The 16,618-nt window shown below is 40.3% G+C and overlaps 3 protein-coding genes across 3 annotated transcripts in view; 2 read left to right on the top strand and 1 right to left on the bottom strand.

Moving 5' to 3' along the window:
* Positions 1-5,428, top strand: part of pah (phenylalanine hydroxylase) — an 8,232-nt gene extending 2,804 nt beyond the window's left edge. Inside the window, exons 3-13 of the mRNA XM_072453689.1 lie at positions 619-802; positions 1,965-2,053; positions 2,446-2,513; positions 2,640-2,836; positions 2,933-3,068; positions 3,150-3,219; positions 3,622-3,678; positions 4,221-4,316; positions 4,637-4,770; positions 4,864-4,979; positions 5,053-5,428. Coding sequence (XP_072309790.1) covers positions 619-802; positions 1,965-2,053; positions 2,446-2,513; positions 2,640-2,836; positions 2,933-3,068; positions 3,150-3,219; positions 3,622-3,678; positions 4,221-4,316; positions 4,637-4,770; positions 4,864-4,979; positions 5,053-5,096 — 1,191 coding nt within the window. The 3' untranslated portion in view covers positions 5,097-5,428. The remainder of the gene's footprint in view (positions 1-618; positions 803-1,964; positions 2,054-2,445; positions 2,514-2,639; positions 2,837-2,932; positions 3,069-3,149; positions 3,220-3,621; positions 3,679-4,220; positions 4,317-4,636; positions 4,771-4,863; positions 4,980-5,052) is intronic.
* Positions 5,429-5,637: 209 nt separating this feature from the next.
* Positions 5,638-9,478, top strand: th2 (tyrosine hydroxylase 2). The gene is made up of 12 exons (XM_072454532.1): positions 5,638-6,004; positions 6,139-6,313; positions 6,405-6,493; positions 6,583-6,650; positions 6,736-6,786; positions 7,586-7,731; positions 7,821-7,956; positions 8,039-8,108; positions 8,227-8,283; positions 8,746-8,841; positions 8,940-9,073; positions 9,227-9,478. Exons 1-12 carry the CDS (start codon positions 5,777-5,779, stop codon positions 9,387-9,389), a joined length of 1,413 nt encoding a protein of 470 aa, XP_072310633.1. The 5' UTR covers positions 5,638-5,776; the 3' UTR covers positions 9,390-9,478.
* Positions 9,479-11,047: 1,569 nt separating this feature from the next.
* nup37 (nucleoporin 37) lies at positions 11,048-16,517 on the bottom strand. Its single transcript, XM_072453330.1, has 10 exons — positions 16,475-16,517; positions 15,816-15,976; positions 15,622-15,743; positions 15,117-15,189; positions 14,742-14,836; positions 11,906-11,996; positions 11,640-11,821; positions 11,521-11,571; positions 11,319-11,412; positions 11,048-11,247 (listed from the first exon to the last, which is right to left on the bottom strand). The coding sequence occupies exons 1-10, from the start codon at positions 16,515-16,517 to the stop codon at positions 11,134-11,136; spliced, it is 1,026 nt and encodes a 341-aa protein (XP_072309431.1). The 3' UTR covers positions 11,048-11,133.
* Between the last annotated feature and the right edge of the window lie 101 nt (positions 16,518-16,618).

Below are 16,618 nucleotides of genomic sequence, written 5' to 3'. Positions count from 1 at the left end.
TGTGTTATTAATCTACTATCTAAATAATTGTTGACTAAAGATGATCGATCATAATGTTCTCATATTAGTGCATACCTGGACAGGTTTCTGGTTGTTTTGTAAGCACTCCCCAGGGATGCAGAAGCACATGGTCTTGTAAAAGCTGTGATAAACACAATCTAATCCAGATGGCAGAAAAGGGGCCCTACTCACGCCCTCTTGTTCATTTAGCCTATAGTGAAGAGAGAACAACATACTCCCTCTTACACCCCCACCATTACAAAGCATTTTCTAGAATATATGTTTCATAAAAACAATCTGTTTGCCCGCACGAGCCATATAAACGTCATTCTTCTTACAAAAACAGCACATTTAAAAACCAAGAGCCCGACTGCCATAATATAAAAAACAACACAACATGTTCTGTCCACTCTCTGCACACAGTATTTGCGTGGCTGAGCTGGCACATAGAAAGTTCAAGCAGTTCTGGCCCAAGGTCATGATGAGAGCGACCACGTAATGCCCCCCAGTGGCGTAACAAAGACATTACAAAACAGTACTATATAACAACATATATATGAGCAATTAACTCTTTTTGTACAGATATATTTGCATCTAAAAGTAAGTGTTTTGTTGCAGGAGAAGGGAATCAACCTGATGCACATTGAATCCCGTCCCTCCAGGATGAACAAGGAGCAGTACGAGTTCTTCATCAGTGTGGACCCCTCGAGCTCTCAGGCTCTGGACGAGACCATCGAGTGCCTGCGCACACAAATCAGTGGTCAAGTGCATGAACTAACACGAAACAAGAAGAAAGACACTGGTAAGAGAAAAAAACAAATACAACATAATTCAATGTTATGTAGATTTTTAGAATGACTGTACATTTCATAAAATGACATAATTTAAATAAGTAAAACTACTGATGCAACCTGAAGTGTGACCACTGGACAGATTTTCAAGGGCACTTTAGGTGGCTATAATAAAAATAAATGGAGTCATTAGCCTATCCAATGAAACAAGATGTCTCTCAAGATGAACACAACTAGTCAAATGTGAGTCCAGTCGCCTCTGATGCTTCATGGGTAAATCTAAGCCAGTGAGGACCCTTTGCTGACATCTAGGGCTTTTTATTAGTTGTTTCCAGAATTACACTGAGTTTGTGTCTGTGGCCATCGAAGCTGGAATGAACAAAGCAGCTTTGTGTCTTGGCCGCAGACTGACGCCAGGCCGAAGAGTAAGCTGAGGCCGTGGTGAACAGAAAATGATAGGGCCACCATGGACCTCAGGGTGATCTGGGAGTCAGGGTCAAGTGGATGAGAGGATATTTTATGTCCACTTGTGGGGGACTGTCTGTTTACAGAGGAGCCTGGCACACATTTGTTTGGGCCTGAGGCTAGACCACACGCCATAAATGTAGATTAACGATGTGGCCTCTCAGTTTGGTGCATAATAAGCCTGTATGAAGAAACAGATGACCAAGCACTGTTCTGTTAAGTATCCAAATGCCATGCAACTGCAAACTATAACCAAGATAATGTTCCTGCTACTTTCAAGATGTTATATTTTTCTATTGGTCAAACATGGGCTCAACTATACAATTGACAACATTGATTATTATATATTATAGTGTAAACTGAAGCTTATTGAGAATTGTTAGAGCAAATTGACATGTGCAATCAACAAAAAACAGCGGTACTGTGCAGTGTCTAGACAATACTGACATTGCAACCAATTTAGATGGCACAATGACAATAAAAACAATCAGAAAATAATAGCAGTTTATTTCACATTAGTATGTGGTAGTATACAAGGGCTGAAGAGAGACGCCTACATACAAAGCCTAAGTAAAAGACAATGAAAGCAACAAAAAAGTACTCAGGAAAGGTCAAATTTTGTCCTGCGGCGAGTTTCATCTGTGTTAATACTAGTATCATTTAGAATCTGACAACACTAATACTGTGATGAACTTTTGTATTTCACAGTGCCATGGTTCCCCAATGACATCCAAGACCTTGACCGCTTTGCCAACCAGATCCTCAGTTATGGCTCAGAGCTCGAGTCGGATCACCCGGTAAGGACTGACTCATTCATGATAATACTCTTAGCGCCACATCCTACGTGCGCTTATGTACAAACCCACTCACATGCACAGCTTATGAAAGGCCAGGCCGCCAAAAAGGGACACTCTGCCATCTATTCTAATGGAAACTACCTGGAATCACTAATTGTCATTGCTTTAATTGAGCCCCTATAATTATAGATAATTGCTCTCTTTTACCACAATCATTAAAGCAAAATGTATTCAGCGCAAACTGAAAAACACCCTACAAAGCCTTCATTTAAATGTGCATTTGCAGACGTCTATTGGAAACAGAGGGCCTGATGCGGTCAAAGGCCACAGGTCCCAGCTCTAGCAAAGGACTTCTACTCACAAATATGCTTTTTCTTTGTGTTTTCCTTTAGGGCTTCACAGATGGAGTGTACAGGGCTCGCAGAAAAGAGTTTGCAGACATTGCCTACAACTATAGACAGTAACTACTATTATAATCTTATGTTAACATGAAAGCTTAATGTTTAAATTTGACTTGTTGAACTAATTCACATGAACACACAACTGCTGAAGACCCTTTGAGCTAAAACACAACTTCCTGTTCTAGTGGACAACCCATACCGCGAGTGGAGTACTCAGAGGAGGAGAAGGCCACATGGGGCAATGTGTTCAAGGAGCTCAAGTCTCTGTATCCCACCCATGCCTGTCGGGAGCACAACCGGGTCTTCCCCCTTCTGGAAAAGTACTGTGGCTACAGACCCGACAACATCCCTCAGCTGGAGGACGTGTCCCGCTTCCTGCAATGTAAGTTAATATTAAAAAACATGCAAACATGAAGCTCCAAAGTTTATTCTGTAGTTTAGTGAGCCATTCTCACAACAAAGTATCCCTCGTCTGCAGCGTGCACAGGCTTCCGGCTTCGTCCTGTCGCTGGATTGTTGTCATCCCGGGACTTTTTGGCTGGTCTTGCCTTCCGAGTTTTCCATTCGACCCAATACATTCGGCATGGCTCCAGACCTACATACACCCCTGAACCGTGAGTCGTGCGACAGCCTATTTATGAGACTGACTATTTTCATACTTGGTACAAATTCCCTTCTATCCCATCGTGTTACAGAGATGTCTGTCATGAGCTTCTTGGACATGTTCCTCTGTTTGCTGACCCAGGATTTGCTCAGTTCTCACAGGTATTTTGGCTTTTTTCCAAGTCAGTTACAAAAACAAATCAACCCAAACATGTTTCTTTCTTCAATAGGTTGCGTTCACGTTCTAGAATGTGATGAGTTCCAGATCCAAAGATCCAAAATAGAAATACACAAATATTGAACCTTATTCTTATTTGTTGGGTCCACAAACCTGCAATATTCATCTCATGGTTTAAAGTCCTATCAAATGACAACAATCACGCCTGGATAATGGCACCACTTTCTAAAAGACTAAAAAGGATTTATTCAGCTTATTTATTCTGACAGAGAAGACAATGTGCTTTGTGCCACATGAGATTGATCTTTCTCAGCGCAAATGAAACAACAGAGATACTAAAATGTTGTGATGTTACATAAACATAACCTTCTACTCTTCTACTACAGGAGATCGGAATAGCATCCCTTGGTGCCCCTGATGATTTCATTGAGAAACTTGCAACTGTAAGTGCCATTATAGATCTGGAAGTCTTTATTCTTATATTCTATTGACCCTTCCAGAGTTTGTAACAAAATGCTGTGTTCCATATCCCAGTACCACTCCTGGAGTTAGCTCTAATTCATTTACAATGGGGGCATTAGCATTAGCCTCGACCAAGTGTTTTGTGTGGGTACAACATACTTGCCAACAACCTCGTAATAAACATTTCTTAAATCTAACGTGATTCTTGACAATAATGCACCAAAAGTGTGATAATCCATAAATCCTACTGTAAGAAGTTATCTTTAAAAAATAAAGGTTCAAGTTAGAAATTGATCATTATTACTTATTAGCAATTGTGATTTAACATATAAAAAAACAACCTGTCTACAAACAACAAAATTACGTTTTCTTTCAATTTGCCGCCCCATTTGAATGAATGTGATATTGCGTTCTGGCCGCGTGCACATCAGAACACACCGCTCCTGGAAGGGTCTCACATGGAATTGCAAAGATCATTTAAGAGAGTTTTCTCCACTCTAACTGACCTTGTGCGTGTTTTTAGGTGTACTGGTTCACTGTGGAGTTTGGGTTGTGCAAACAAGGCTCTGAGATCAAAGCCTTTGGAGCCGGTTTGCTTTCATCATTCGGAGAGCTGCAGGTAAACAACAGACTGGCCGATACATGGGGCGATCATACTGTCAGACAGGGTGGACTGGGACAGTGGGTTAGTGGTCCACGCAGGTTTATTGTGTCACTGGGGGAAGTCTGACTTGGCCACAGCAGGGTGTACGAGATAAATGGGGAACGCATTAGGGTCACACTTACATCAGCCTGTTTCAGAGGATGTACACTCTAGCTGGCCACGAAAACACCGCCGAGCCTCTGAATCACACCATACTTCCTGTTTGATCAGTGACACAGTGTTTGTAGACTAAAGAGATAATCAAAACACCCTTTGCGTAATATGTTTTGATCTAGTATTGCCTGACGGACAAGCCAGAACTGATGCCCTTTGAACCGGAGAAGACGTGCCTCCAGAAGTACCCCATAACTGAGTATCAACCGATCTACTTTGTAGCCAACAGCTTTGAGGATGCCAAGGAGAAAGTCAGGTAAACATTACAGCGATCTCCAACGGGACAATTCAGTTAGATTTCTCCTTGTTTTGTTTTTCAAAAGTTAAAACTGAATTTGTCCTTCTGTAGGAGATTTGCAAGCACGATTCCCAAGCCATTCACTGTTCGCTACAATCCATACACCCAGAGCGTGGAAGTACTGGATAACACACTGCAGCTCAGGAACCTGGCTGAGAGCATCAATGGTAAATGTGCTGAATCACATCAGGCACCAAGACGCTCTTAAATCATTAAACACAACTTCTTCTTGTATTTCAGGTGAGCTGGGCAAACTGTGTGAAGCCATGAGAAAACTGGAGTAATCAGTGGAAACATCTTACAGAACAGATCCCTTTACTTTGCTGCTGCCTCTTGCTGTCACTGATGCTTCCACATATCTTTCCTGTTTATATATAACCATTGCTATATTACCACTGCTGTTGCTACTTCTACTTCTTGTGTAACACTCGCCTTAAATAATAGCAGTATAGAGAACAATTGTCTGATACATGTGTGTAACAATACAGTATACGAGTTACGGATGTTTTTTGACTTGTGATGTTCCATTGTTGCCCCATACATTTATGATTTTACACAAGCATTTATCTCATGTTAAAAGTGCCTTGCTCAATAAAGTTTATGCATGTACTGTTTTGTTGTAATCTGCCTGCCTTTATTTTCCAGTCTCATCAAATTGACTTGCAGTAAATATATAAAGTTAAAATTAGATGTCTCGTGACTTGGCCAAATAATAAATGGCACAAAAGGAATTTCAGACTTGACAATGATCATTCATGTGCAGTAGGCCCATATTTATGTAAGTTCAGGTGGGCTATTTTAAACTATTCCTTCATAACCATCCTTTGTGTGACGCAGATGACCAGAAAAATCAAACACTGCAATTGCGCAGGTCATTTCCATAGTGTCGCTGGATGAGGGGCTATTTAACAGCTCCCTGTGATGCTTCGTAAGTGTCACTCGAGGTGCACATCCGAGCTCACACATGAAGACCGAGGCGCTGCCAGCAGTGCCTTTCAGTGGCAGGAAGCAGAGTCTAATCGGAGATGCTCGTCGAGACCGCAGCAGCAGCTCTTCCTCTTCCCCGGGACCTTCCAAGCTCGGAGACAACTTCGTGTTTGAGGAGAAATATGGCCGAGTCCCTGTCAACATCATCTTCAGCCTCGGCAATCAGAAAAATGCAGGATTCTTCAAAACTGGAAAGATTTTTGAAGTAAGTAACACAATTTTAGGGCTGATTAAATCAGATTTGTTGGCTTATCGGAGTAAAAATCTACAGAGAGTTTTATATCTAAGTAAGTATAATGTTGTATTGTTAGTGTTTATTGTTTCTGTTGTGGTTTGCAGACATATGAGGCTAAACTTCTTCATATTGAAAGTCGACCTGGGAGGAAATTGAAGAACAGCAGCTCAGATCTAGAGTTTCTTATGAAATGTGAGGTCCACAGCTCGGACCTCGAGGTGTTCATAAACTCACTCAAGAAAGTGGCAGATGACGTGCGCACAATCCCAGAAGAAAAGGGTTAGAATTACTTTACAAAATGTCTTTCTTTTAAAAAAAAATCAAGCTCATTATGACTCATTGTGATAACTCTACCATTCCTATATTATAGTTCCCTGGTTTCCCAAACAAATTAAAGAACTGGACAGATGTAACGTTTTAATCACCAAATTTGATCCTGAAATGGACCCCGATCACCCAGTGAGTATTTCACCTTTTGATTTGCTTTTTGTCACATCGATTTTCTGTAGTATGTATTAGGCCTAATTTGGATTTTGTGTTTTTTTCAGGGATTCAGTGATCCAGAGTATAGAAAAAGACGTGCATACATCTCTGAACTAGCCTTTGGCTATAAACAGTAAGTCTATTTTAGAAATATTTTAGAAATACAATATCTGACTGCAGTAATGCAGATAACTTATTTATTTACCTGTTTTCATCAGAGAGGACCCATTACCATCTGTGGAGTACACAGCAGAGGAAAAAGCCACATGGTAAGTACTTTGTATACAATACTGCCCAACAAAGGAAAAACAGAAGTATATATTTCAAAGTTTTGATGGTTTCTGTTGTTTATCAATTACACCGACAGCAAATATTTAGCCTTTGACTTCCTAAAGAGTAGTTGATGTTCTGTATACAAGATGGAAAAATATTTAGGACACCACTACATGTGATGAATAAGAAACTGTTACAAAGTTGTGATTATTCTTGATGCATTTGATAAGACCCTTTAAAATCTGCTGTTAGTTTGCTTCTCTCTATTAATGAGGAAAAGGAAAAGCCCCTTGATCTTTCATATTATGTGATATTCTGTGGTTAATCACAGCTTCTTAATTACAATTACATTATGTTCCACTTCACTTTTGCCTCGGATCCAGAATTTCACATATATTTGTTTACAAACTGTTATTAGAACATTCAGAGCAGCAGTTACTTCCCTTTTCCTTTATCAGTGACACATTTACAGTTACTACAGTTTTAACATCCCGATTTCTGAAAAGCAGGACACAGCAGAGCCATAAAACCACCCACCACACAAAAAAGGTGGTATGGAGGTGGTTTGTAGTGGTGCTTATTACAGGTTTACATCGTTTTATAATGTTTAAAGACTTTATAGCCTAATTATGATAACTATGTTAATGATAGTGGCCCAACCTGCCGCATGCACTTTAACTCAATCTGGACTACAAATACGCAGTTACTGCCCTTTTCTTTGAAGGGCAGAATAATTGAACAGTGGTTGTATAAACTTGGAATAATGCCTAATGTGTGTTTTGATTGTGCCTTAAGGAGGGAGATTTACGTGAAGCTTCACAGTGTTTATGCCAGTCTGGCCTGTCGCCAGTTTCTGGACGGTCTGCAGCAGCTGGAGGCGGAGTGCGGCTACAGCGAGGAGCGCATCCCTCAGCTCAGGGACATATCTGCCTTTCTGAAAGGTACACTTCAGCCTAAAGACTTGACAAAAGTCCAGTGCCTCTGTTAAATATATTGATATATTATGAAATACGTGTCTGTGTCATCTTAGAAAAGACTGGTTTCCAGCTTCGCCCGGTCGCGGGCCTTTTATCTGCCAGAGACTTTCTGGCCAGTTTGGCCTTCAGAGTGTTTCAGTGCACCCAGTACATCCGTCACCCGTCTGCACCCATGCACTCACCTGAGCCGTGAGTCCCATTGACATTAGCTCCTGCTGTTTTTAATGTTTATCTTATTATTTTACATTTACAGTTCTGCTTTACTTTACAGAGACTGCTGTCATGAACTGCTCGGCCATATTCCCATGCTGGCTGATAAAGAGTTTGCCCAGTTCTCACAGGTAACATCAATAAGCAATATAGAATATACATTAAAAAAAAAACATTTATTTATAACATTACAATATTGGTCTTGCATTAAGTTATGGATTATGTCTTACCCATTGTATGTTCCCAAAGGAAATTGGATTGGCGTCACTTGGAGCATCAGATGAGGAAATCGAGAAGCTTTCAACTGTGAGTTTAATAGCCTATAATGGGCAAAAGATTGTATTTAGACAAAAAAAAGCTTAAATTGCGGTCAAATGGCCGCGCAGTTTCAGGGACCGCGGCATTTCCCTCATAGCCCGTTATAGCCTCATGGCTAACCCTAACCCTAACCCTAACCCTAACCCTAACCCTAACCCTAACCCTAACCCTAACCCTAACCGTAATCCTAACCTTAACCCGGCGCGGTCTAAAACGGCGCAAAAACGCGGTAAAATAGCGGCGCAGTTTCAGGAGCCGCGGCGCGCACAAAAATAACATGGCTTTTTCGGCCGCGCGCCGCGGCTCTGCAGACACTCCCTTAAATAAATGGTCCTGTGTAAAGTCGATGTCCTTCAGATCGCACCATGTGCATCTCTCTCTCCATCTAGTGGCAGGTGCTGGTATTACATTTGGCATAGCCTCATTGCGGTGTCTCTGTTCCCTTTACAGTTGTACTGGTTTACAGTGGAGTTTGGACTGTGTAAACAAAATGGAACTGTGAAGGCCTATGGAGCAGGACTACTTTCCTCTTATGGAGAACTTGTTGTAAGTGTGCAAAAAGAAATACTAATAATAATAAGTGGCTTTGATTTTTGTCTTGTATTATGTTAATTGCAAGTAACATTCTTGTATTTTCTGTGCAGTATGCCTTATCCAATGAGCCTGAATACAAACCATTTAATCCAGAGGAGACTGCTGTACAGCCATACCAGGACCAGACATACCAACCAGTTTACTATGTGGCTGAGAGCTTTGAAGATGCTAAGATTAAAATGAGGTATGTGCATCATTTTGAACAAAACTCAACAAACAATGAAATGTTTTAAAAAAATACAATCAATGAATCAATCAAAGAAATGTAACTCGATATTCTTCACAAGCTTATTTGACTTCTTTGGCACTAATAGGCTGTGTTTGTATATATTTCCAGGAGGTACGCCGCAAACATCAAGCGTCCATTTGCTGTGTCTTATGATCCATTTACATGCAGAGTGGAAGTCCTGGACCAGCCCAACAAGATCAAGACTGCCCTGAGCCAAATGAGAGAAGACATTAAGACTTTACAGATTGCCTTAGAAAAGCTCAGCTTGTGAGCCAGCGACATATCTAAATTATCCTGCTGCAGATGATTTTATGCAGTGGTGGAAAGACTACTGAGCATGTGCACTCAAGTTAAATTACAGTAAAACAATTGACTCAATTACAAGGACTGCTGGTAAAATTGTATGCAGGAAAACTACAAATACGGTACTTCTTAACACAAGTTAGTAGCAATTTAGATCAGTCTTTTGCAAAATTGTATTTATTGTTCAAACTGTTTAAAGCTAATCAAAATGTAGAAATCTGCATATTCTTTGGAGCAGGCAATGTGTTGTCTTGGTCTTTAGTAGGATCAGTGAGACACAGTAACTCACTGGCTAGAAATTAATTACTGTTACCAGTTTCCACCCCTGTTGTTATTTATTTCCAAATGCCTTGTCCAATAAAGTGTGTATTTTTACTAAATTATGTGAAGCCTATGTAAAAACAAATGAATATATTTTCAGCAAAATCCAAGCCTATTGTACATTTCTACTTTTTAAATCAACAAAAGAGATTGAAATATGGTGAGTGGCGGTGTCCAAAGAGAACATATTTATACAATGTTTTATTGATGGAACTCAGAAATTGTTTCTTTTTAATGCCAGTTTTTGTTATTAGAATGTCTTTTGTCATGCATGTTAGTCTGTATAGCCCATTATGATACTATACTATTAAAATACTATTCTTGTTTATAGTTGACTAGTCACAAGTATTTGATTAATCGTTGCAGCCCTACACCAGAAGCTACAGACAAACCACAATACATGGTTTACATGTCAGTGTTTCACCGTTAACTGCAAACCAACCATTTTCTTATGGGAAATTTATGGAAGCCATTTATCTTCTTGTATTAATAAGAAAAGCGAAGAACATAATTACAAATGATTTCTGTATCGTGTTCTCCGTTTCAGTGAAGGCCAACAACCACACTGCGGCTGAGCTCGCAGGGCCAGCCAGGTCACTGGGACCTCAGCGCAGACCACAGCACGGTCTACAGGGCTGCGCTGCTGACTGATGCTCTTCTGCATTTATTGATTTTCCTGTTCATTTCCAAAATCTGGTCCATGAGGTTTTGACCAGTTTCCATCGTTTGATCTCAAGAATGGTGATAATGCACGTCAGTTTCTCAAGAAGACAAACCACACCCACATTTTTAATACCATAACACTTCATGCACTGCTGCAAACTTTTCATTTCAATGCTGCTCAGTTCAAGTTGAATTAAGGCTGGCTTTGTTCACAAGCGGAGGAAAAAGGTGAGGACAGTGAGACCGAGACCAAAGATGGGCCAAGATCAGGACAGAAAACTCTTGTTGTATTCTACCATGTATGATCTGTTGGATACATATTTACAGTAGAATTTCACCCCAGTAAATAATGAACTTAAAGGAACTAGTAACAAAAGCTAATTCAGTCTTTAACTCCAGATTAAAACCTCTACCATTTTAAAACATGTTGTCATACACATTTAAAACTTTTCACTGAATGGTAAAGATATATTTGTCAGAAGAATCATGGAAAACTATTCCCCACCAGGTAAAGTCACATTTACTTTTAAGATGCAACAACCTGGGATAGTTACTTCATAAATCCACTAGGCAGATTCTTGACTACAGGTTTTGTCTCGGTCTGAGGAAAATGGACACTCACACTCAATAAAACATAATAGAAATGTTGAAAAATACTTTTATTATTTGTATCATATAAAGTAACAACACAGCAAAAGCTATACACCAGGAACAGTTTTAGGGGATAGTTACATTTCAGTCATCCAAAAGCAAAGCTTCCTGTCCCCACCAATCACACAGAGCGGGAGAGTGCGGTGCCAGCTGAGTCCTGATCCAACTGCTGCTGATCCAATCATTACCGGCTAAAAGACATAAATATGTGACTTGAGACTCGACTTTAGAAGAAGGGAAAACGCAGATAAAGATGTCAAACCTGTGGATGTCCCAGGTGATGGATAAGGAGCTGACTGCTGATCTTTCCAGGACATCCAGTGGTTGCAAAGAGATTTTCATTTGCTCGTGACCACCTACAGTACACCGCAGAAACCATAAATCAGAATTAACATTTGATAGTTCAATTTGTATGCATTTGTGGTCACAATATGACTGAATAAGACTGGAATATAAAATCGTACTTGAATAGGTGTGCTTTATCAAAATGGGCTGGTCTTTTCTCTTGTGGATAACTGCAAAATCGAGAGACTTTAACACAGAAAGAAAAGTCTTGCTTTCACATGACGTGTGGCCAACTGACCTGGAGCGAGTTATGTTCCAGATGAGCCAGTCATTTCCAGCCACAGCTCCAACTTTAATGGTGTTGGTAAGGCACCAATCAGCTGACATTAGCGGTGCCTGGCCACAATCCAAAGACAAAATGGCCTGCTGGGTGACCAGATCATAGAAACGTATTGTGCCCCGCTTTTCTGCCACCATTAACTGAGAGATACAACACAGAGTGAGCCCGTTTAATGTTTTCAAATGCCTTCAGAAGAGGATACAAAATACACTTTGTATTCCTACTTTAAAGACTTCTTCAGGATGCCAACACACACTTATGCCTGGAGAGCGAAGTCGGAGTGTAGTGTTCTCATTTCCATCTAGGTCCCACACCCTTAAAACACAAGAATCAAGTTACAAGCACAACATTACAAATGTGTCTCATCTTTATTTACTGAGGTCAAGCACAATGCGTTTGTTACTGAAATCTTGGCCATGGTGCTAACAAAGAAAGTCTACTTAATTACAAACCAAAGTTTAATTAGTCAGCGGATGGAAGAAACTAGATTTTTAGATATTAAGTGCTCAATAGAGTGAGGAGACCAAGTCAAGTTTTAATCTGTTTCACAGTAATCAGTGTGGGAAAATACCACGCAAAATGCAAAGAGAACAAAAGGGATTTAGGGAAGCTTCATCTACACTATGATCTTTTTAAATAGCATTCACAAGAGTTACAAACTAATCGCTATAATCACATACTCACAAAACTATAAGCGCCTGTAACCGCAAAATAGGACAACAAAAAAGTAATTTTAGTAGATTTAACCTGAATATGCGGGTTTTTAAGATTATGAAAAAGTTGAAATACACATGCTCTATATACCCTGATGCTGCTCTTTAGTTGAATTCCCACCACTAAAATATCAGACAAAAAAAGGAAAAAGTGTCTCTGGGAATTAAATCCAACCCTTTTGGCAATTACAAGGAATTAAGTGATTTAGTGTACGGACTGATTACCATCCTTAAGAGTGTAGAATAAAAATGTCATTGCAGAAAGGATGTACTGTGCATGTGTTTGAATCCCTAACTTCTTGTATAGTTGGGAACAAGGGAAGAAAATTAATCCAGACCACATTAGCAAAACACGTACTAAACCCTATTCTATTTTATTAGACCACTAGTCAAGCGGCGCTCAGATGCACGCTACACCACCAACAGCCAAACTGCGGTCAACCACTCTTCCCATCAAATAGTAAGCATCAGATCCCAAAAAAAACACACACTTTATTGATCGAGGTGAAACCCAAGAGACATGAAACACACCCAGAGTAAAGAAAACAGAAAGTCTACATCATATAACCCACACTGTGCTTCCATTTAAACAGAGTTGAAAAGGACATGTGAAAAACCTTTGCTGCTTTATTTAATTGAGAAAACAGAAAAGCAGCAGTTTTACGGATTTCCTAAAATCACAGGAAACAGGAAATTTTGCTAACACTGCGTGATCTGATTTATTATACAGAATGGTGTAAATAATCAAATGCGACTCTCTGCAGGGAGAGAAATGGAGATCAAATCCCAGACACCTAAAAGGGCAGCCAGGATTGAAGCACACACTGTCCTTTGGAACAGGGAAGGATCTGGGAAAGATTGTTTTATGCGTTTAAATTATTTAAGACTTTTATGAGTGCTACATTAGTCATCATTTTCATCATACACAACTGTTGGGCATGTTTAAGCTCAAAAGCTAGAAAACAAGAATCATCAGTCTGATGTTACTCAAATCCCAAGATGACACAAAACAACTGGATTACAACAGAACAGAACAAATGCTCTAATCCAGTTGTCCTCAGTTCATCATCAAACCCAAGCAACCACAAATCCCTTGAGTTGTAAGCCATGCAGTTCTCACATGGAAGCTCGAGGTGGCGACTATTGCTAGACCAAACCATTTGGACGATTGCTACTTTAAGCTGTTAAAACTGTGTGATCTTAAAGGTAATCACTACTGAGGAAGTGGAGCTGGTTCCCTGCCTACACACTTCAGGCTCAAATTTCAAGTTGGCAACTGGAAGAGTTCCCACATCTGCAGGGGACATTGATGACAAAGCAAAGCACTGCCAAACTCAACAGTGATGAAGAGATCATGAGATCATATACATGAAGAACATAAACTTTCCCTCCCAGTCTCCTCCGCTTGTCCTGCAGCTCAGTTTGTGTGGGCTGATGCAAAGTCCGCTTCTGTTAACTTCCTTTGCTCTCAGATTTTCTCAACAGGACAGGATTGAACTCCCTCAGCAGGAGTGCATTGCTGTTTTGCTAACCCAAGGCTAGGACAGCTTAGGACAGTCATCAATTATTCATTCATTTCTACATTTCTATTAGGGTGAAATACCTTTGAAAAGCTAATCATTTATATTTAATTTAACAAATTAGAACATTTGAAAAGCTGAAAAGCTTTGCCCACATTGCACAGTAGGGCTGCACAATACTACATCACATCAAATTGAAAATGTAATTTAAATTGTCAAAATTCCAAATAGCAGAGGTTGCAATTTTTTGGGTAATAGAATGTCCACTATGGCCAAAAGGACAAGGAATAGCTGAGCGCTCCCTTAGTCATACAGGAGGAGCTCGGAGTAGAGCCGCTGCTCCTCCATGTGCAGAGGTCGGGTATCTGATGCCTCCTGGACAAGTCCCCTCCCACAGGGAGGAGGAGGCCCTGAAGAAGACCCAGGACACGCTGGAGGGACTACGCCCCTCGATATTGGCCTGGAAACGCCTCCAGGAAGAGCTGGAGGAATTGTCTGGGGTGAGGGAAGTCTGAGACAGACTGCAGCCCGCATAAACGAAAGAAGAGGATGGCTAGAATCTACAAACAAACAATCCTGTCTTTTTAGGGGGGGAATTGTTTACCCTGATGTTTAAACCTTTACAAACTCAGTTCTCTCAGATATGAATACTCATGTATGTCCGTGTGTTTACAGGGATAATTTGCTAATCTAATCCCAAATGCAACAGTCACAGTCAGTATTGTGTTAGATGTTACGTTTCACTGTACAAAACAGAGTCTCTGTGCCATTCAAATAAAACAGATAAACGTTTGTACCATGAGAGACAAAAGAGAGAAAAGTATGACCTGCAAGTGTGATCGTCACTGACGGACGCAATCTGTTTTCCCTCGGTTGGCTCAAACACCAAATGATTGATGTAACTTGTGTGGCCTTCCAACATCTACACGACAGAAAAGATCATGTTTAAAACATTTTCCATAACCATCATATTTACATGTCATTATTTTTATACATGTCCACTAATAGGGAGAGATTTTGTCTGTGCTTAAAATAGCAGAAAGATGCAGTTGAAGTCATCTGGACAAACAAGACGTTTCGATTTGCATCCAAAAGTCATTTTCAATCTGGAACACTCCTGGACGAATGAGGGATCACATCGACTTGTTTCTAAGACTTTCGGGCAAAAACCTTGGATTCAGGAACTTAAAATGTTTCTTTACCTTGACTTCATGCTTATCCTGAAGATCAGAGGTCAATAAGCGTAGTCTTCTGTCAGCCGCAGCAGTGCAGAATCTAAGAAGAGAGTTGAATAGTTAATAGGCTGTTCTAAAAGAGAAGAATACATTGTAATCAGTGTGCTCAATGTCTTCCTCTAATCAAGATTAGTGTATACATGAGTATACAAATAATTAACTAATTTAGGACTAGAAAAACACACTCATCGGACTCACATAAACATACAGCGGTTTACACATTCCAAGTGTTTGATTTGATTGACTTGCATGATGTCATAGTCTAGTTTACAACAAGACGGGACACAAACACAAATCAAACAATGGCACTCATCATATCATTATTATAATGTTGCATGTTGATTGGCTGTTTTAGTTCAGAGCAAAACAGTCCTTAAAAACTAAATGTGTTGGGATCCTGTCAATTCACATAGCGTGTTACTGCTCTTCTTTTTTACTTTTATACATGGCACTAATGTCATGAGATCATCACCTGATGTGGGGAATTCTGTCCAGGTGAGACTCTGGACTCCAGGCAAGAGCATCAACACGTACTTCATGATGAAAAGCTCGTAGAACTGTGAATTCCACACCTCCAATGTCCATATCCTCCTCCTGAAACATTAGAGCTTTACCTCAGAGGTTTAATACGTTTGATAGAAGCTGATATTAAAGAGCAGGTCTTACCTGAAAGAGGCACGTTCCAACCACAACACACTGGTTTCCACCATAAGCTAAAAGGGATGCAGGGGTCCCAGAAGAGAACGGGCTGAACTCGACCACATTGACATAGTCCTCACATGACACAGTGTAGCTGGGGCTGCGACTCCTGTCCTCATGCACTGTACCTGCAGGAGAACATGCAAGGCAGAGACAATAATACTTGCATGAATACGTAAGATAAAACTTTGGCAAAATGGCAACAAAGCTTTACAACAACCATAATTGTAAAACAAGCGATACAACGGAAATAGTTGTCTGCAATTAAGACAATCGTTTGGAAATCAGTAGTTTAATCTAAATTTGATAAACGATCAACTAAATTACCCATTATTTTATATACTCGGCGTTGTCAATGAAACGTTGAGTTGCACTGGTTTGGAGCTGTGCGCGCATAATGGGTCTGTGAAGCCTACTTCCGGGTAGGTCACGTGGCGGACTGGACCACTCTGTAGTTCAGTATGGGGGGCGGAGCTTCAAACTACGCTGGCAAAGTACGGAAAAGATAGGACATAATGATGTTTTTGTATATATTCATACATTCATTGTGTGTAGGCTAATTTTGAGGTTTCACATACTTACTTAAGAATGTATCATAAAGTTTAAATAAATGCAGGGCAGCACACCGCTCCCACTGCACGTGGCTTTGTTCAAAGGACCGTACGTCATTGGGTGTTTAAAAAAATTCAAACAGCTGCGCGTTTTCGGTTTGGTGTCAGAAACGGCTCGTGGACTTTAAGGTCATTGATATTTTTCTCCTCAAACTTCGC

The sequence above is a fragment of the Eucyclogobius newberryi genome, unplaced genomic scaffold (genome assembly GCF_026437365.1).
Source record: "Eucyclogobius newberryi isolate DKJ021-1_F unplaced genomic scaffold, fEucNew1.0.hap1 SCAF_2, whole genome shotgun sequence".
In the NCBI taxonomy this organism is placed as follows: Eukaryota; Metazoa; Chordata; class Actinopteri; order Gobiiformes; family Gobiidae; genus Eucyclogobius; species Eucyclogobius newberryi.
Note: the sequence above shows the minus strand (reverse complement) of the source record. Positions and strands in the feature narration are given on the sequence as shown.

What these genes read in the sequence shown, in the direction of transcription:
- nup37 (XM_072453330.1), bottom strand. Translation starts at nt 16,517, where the DNA reads ATGACGTACGGTCCTTTGAACAAAGCCACGTGCAGTGGGAGCG. An exon ending in TTGGAACGTGCCTCTTTCAG is followed by an intron (nt 15,744 to 15,815) that starts GTAAGACCTGCT and finishes CTAATGTTTCAG; the next exon opens with GAGGAGGATATGGACATTGG. An exon ending in ATCCTGAAGAAGTCTTTAAA is followed by an intron (nt 11,822 to 11,905) that starts GTAGGAATACAA and finishes TGTATCTCTCAG; the next exon opens with TTAATGGTGGCAGAAAAGCG.
- th2 (XM_072454532.1), top strand. Translation starts at nt 5,777, where the DNA reads ATGAAGACCGAGGCGCTGCCAGCAGTGCCTTTCAGTGGCAGGAAGCAG. An exon ending in AAATCGAGAAGCTTTCAACT is followed by an intron (nt 8,284 to 8,745) that starts GTGAGTTTAATA and finishes TTCCCTTTACAG; the next exon opens with TTGTACTGGTTTACAGTGGA. An exon ending in GATGCTAAGATTAAAATGAG is followed by an intron (nt 9,074 to 9,226) that starts GTATGTGCATCA and finishes ATATATTTCCAG; the next exon opens with GAGGTACGCCGCAAACATCA.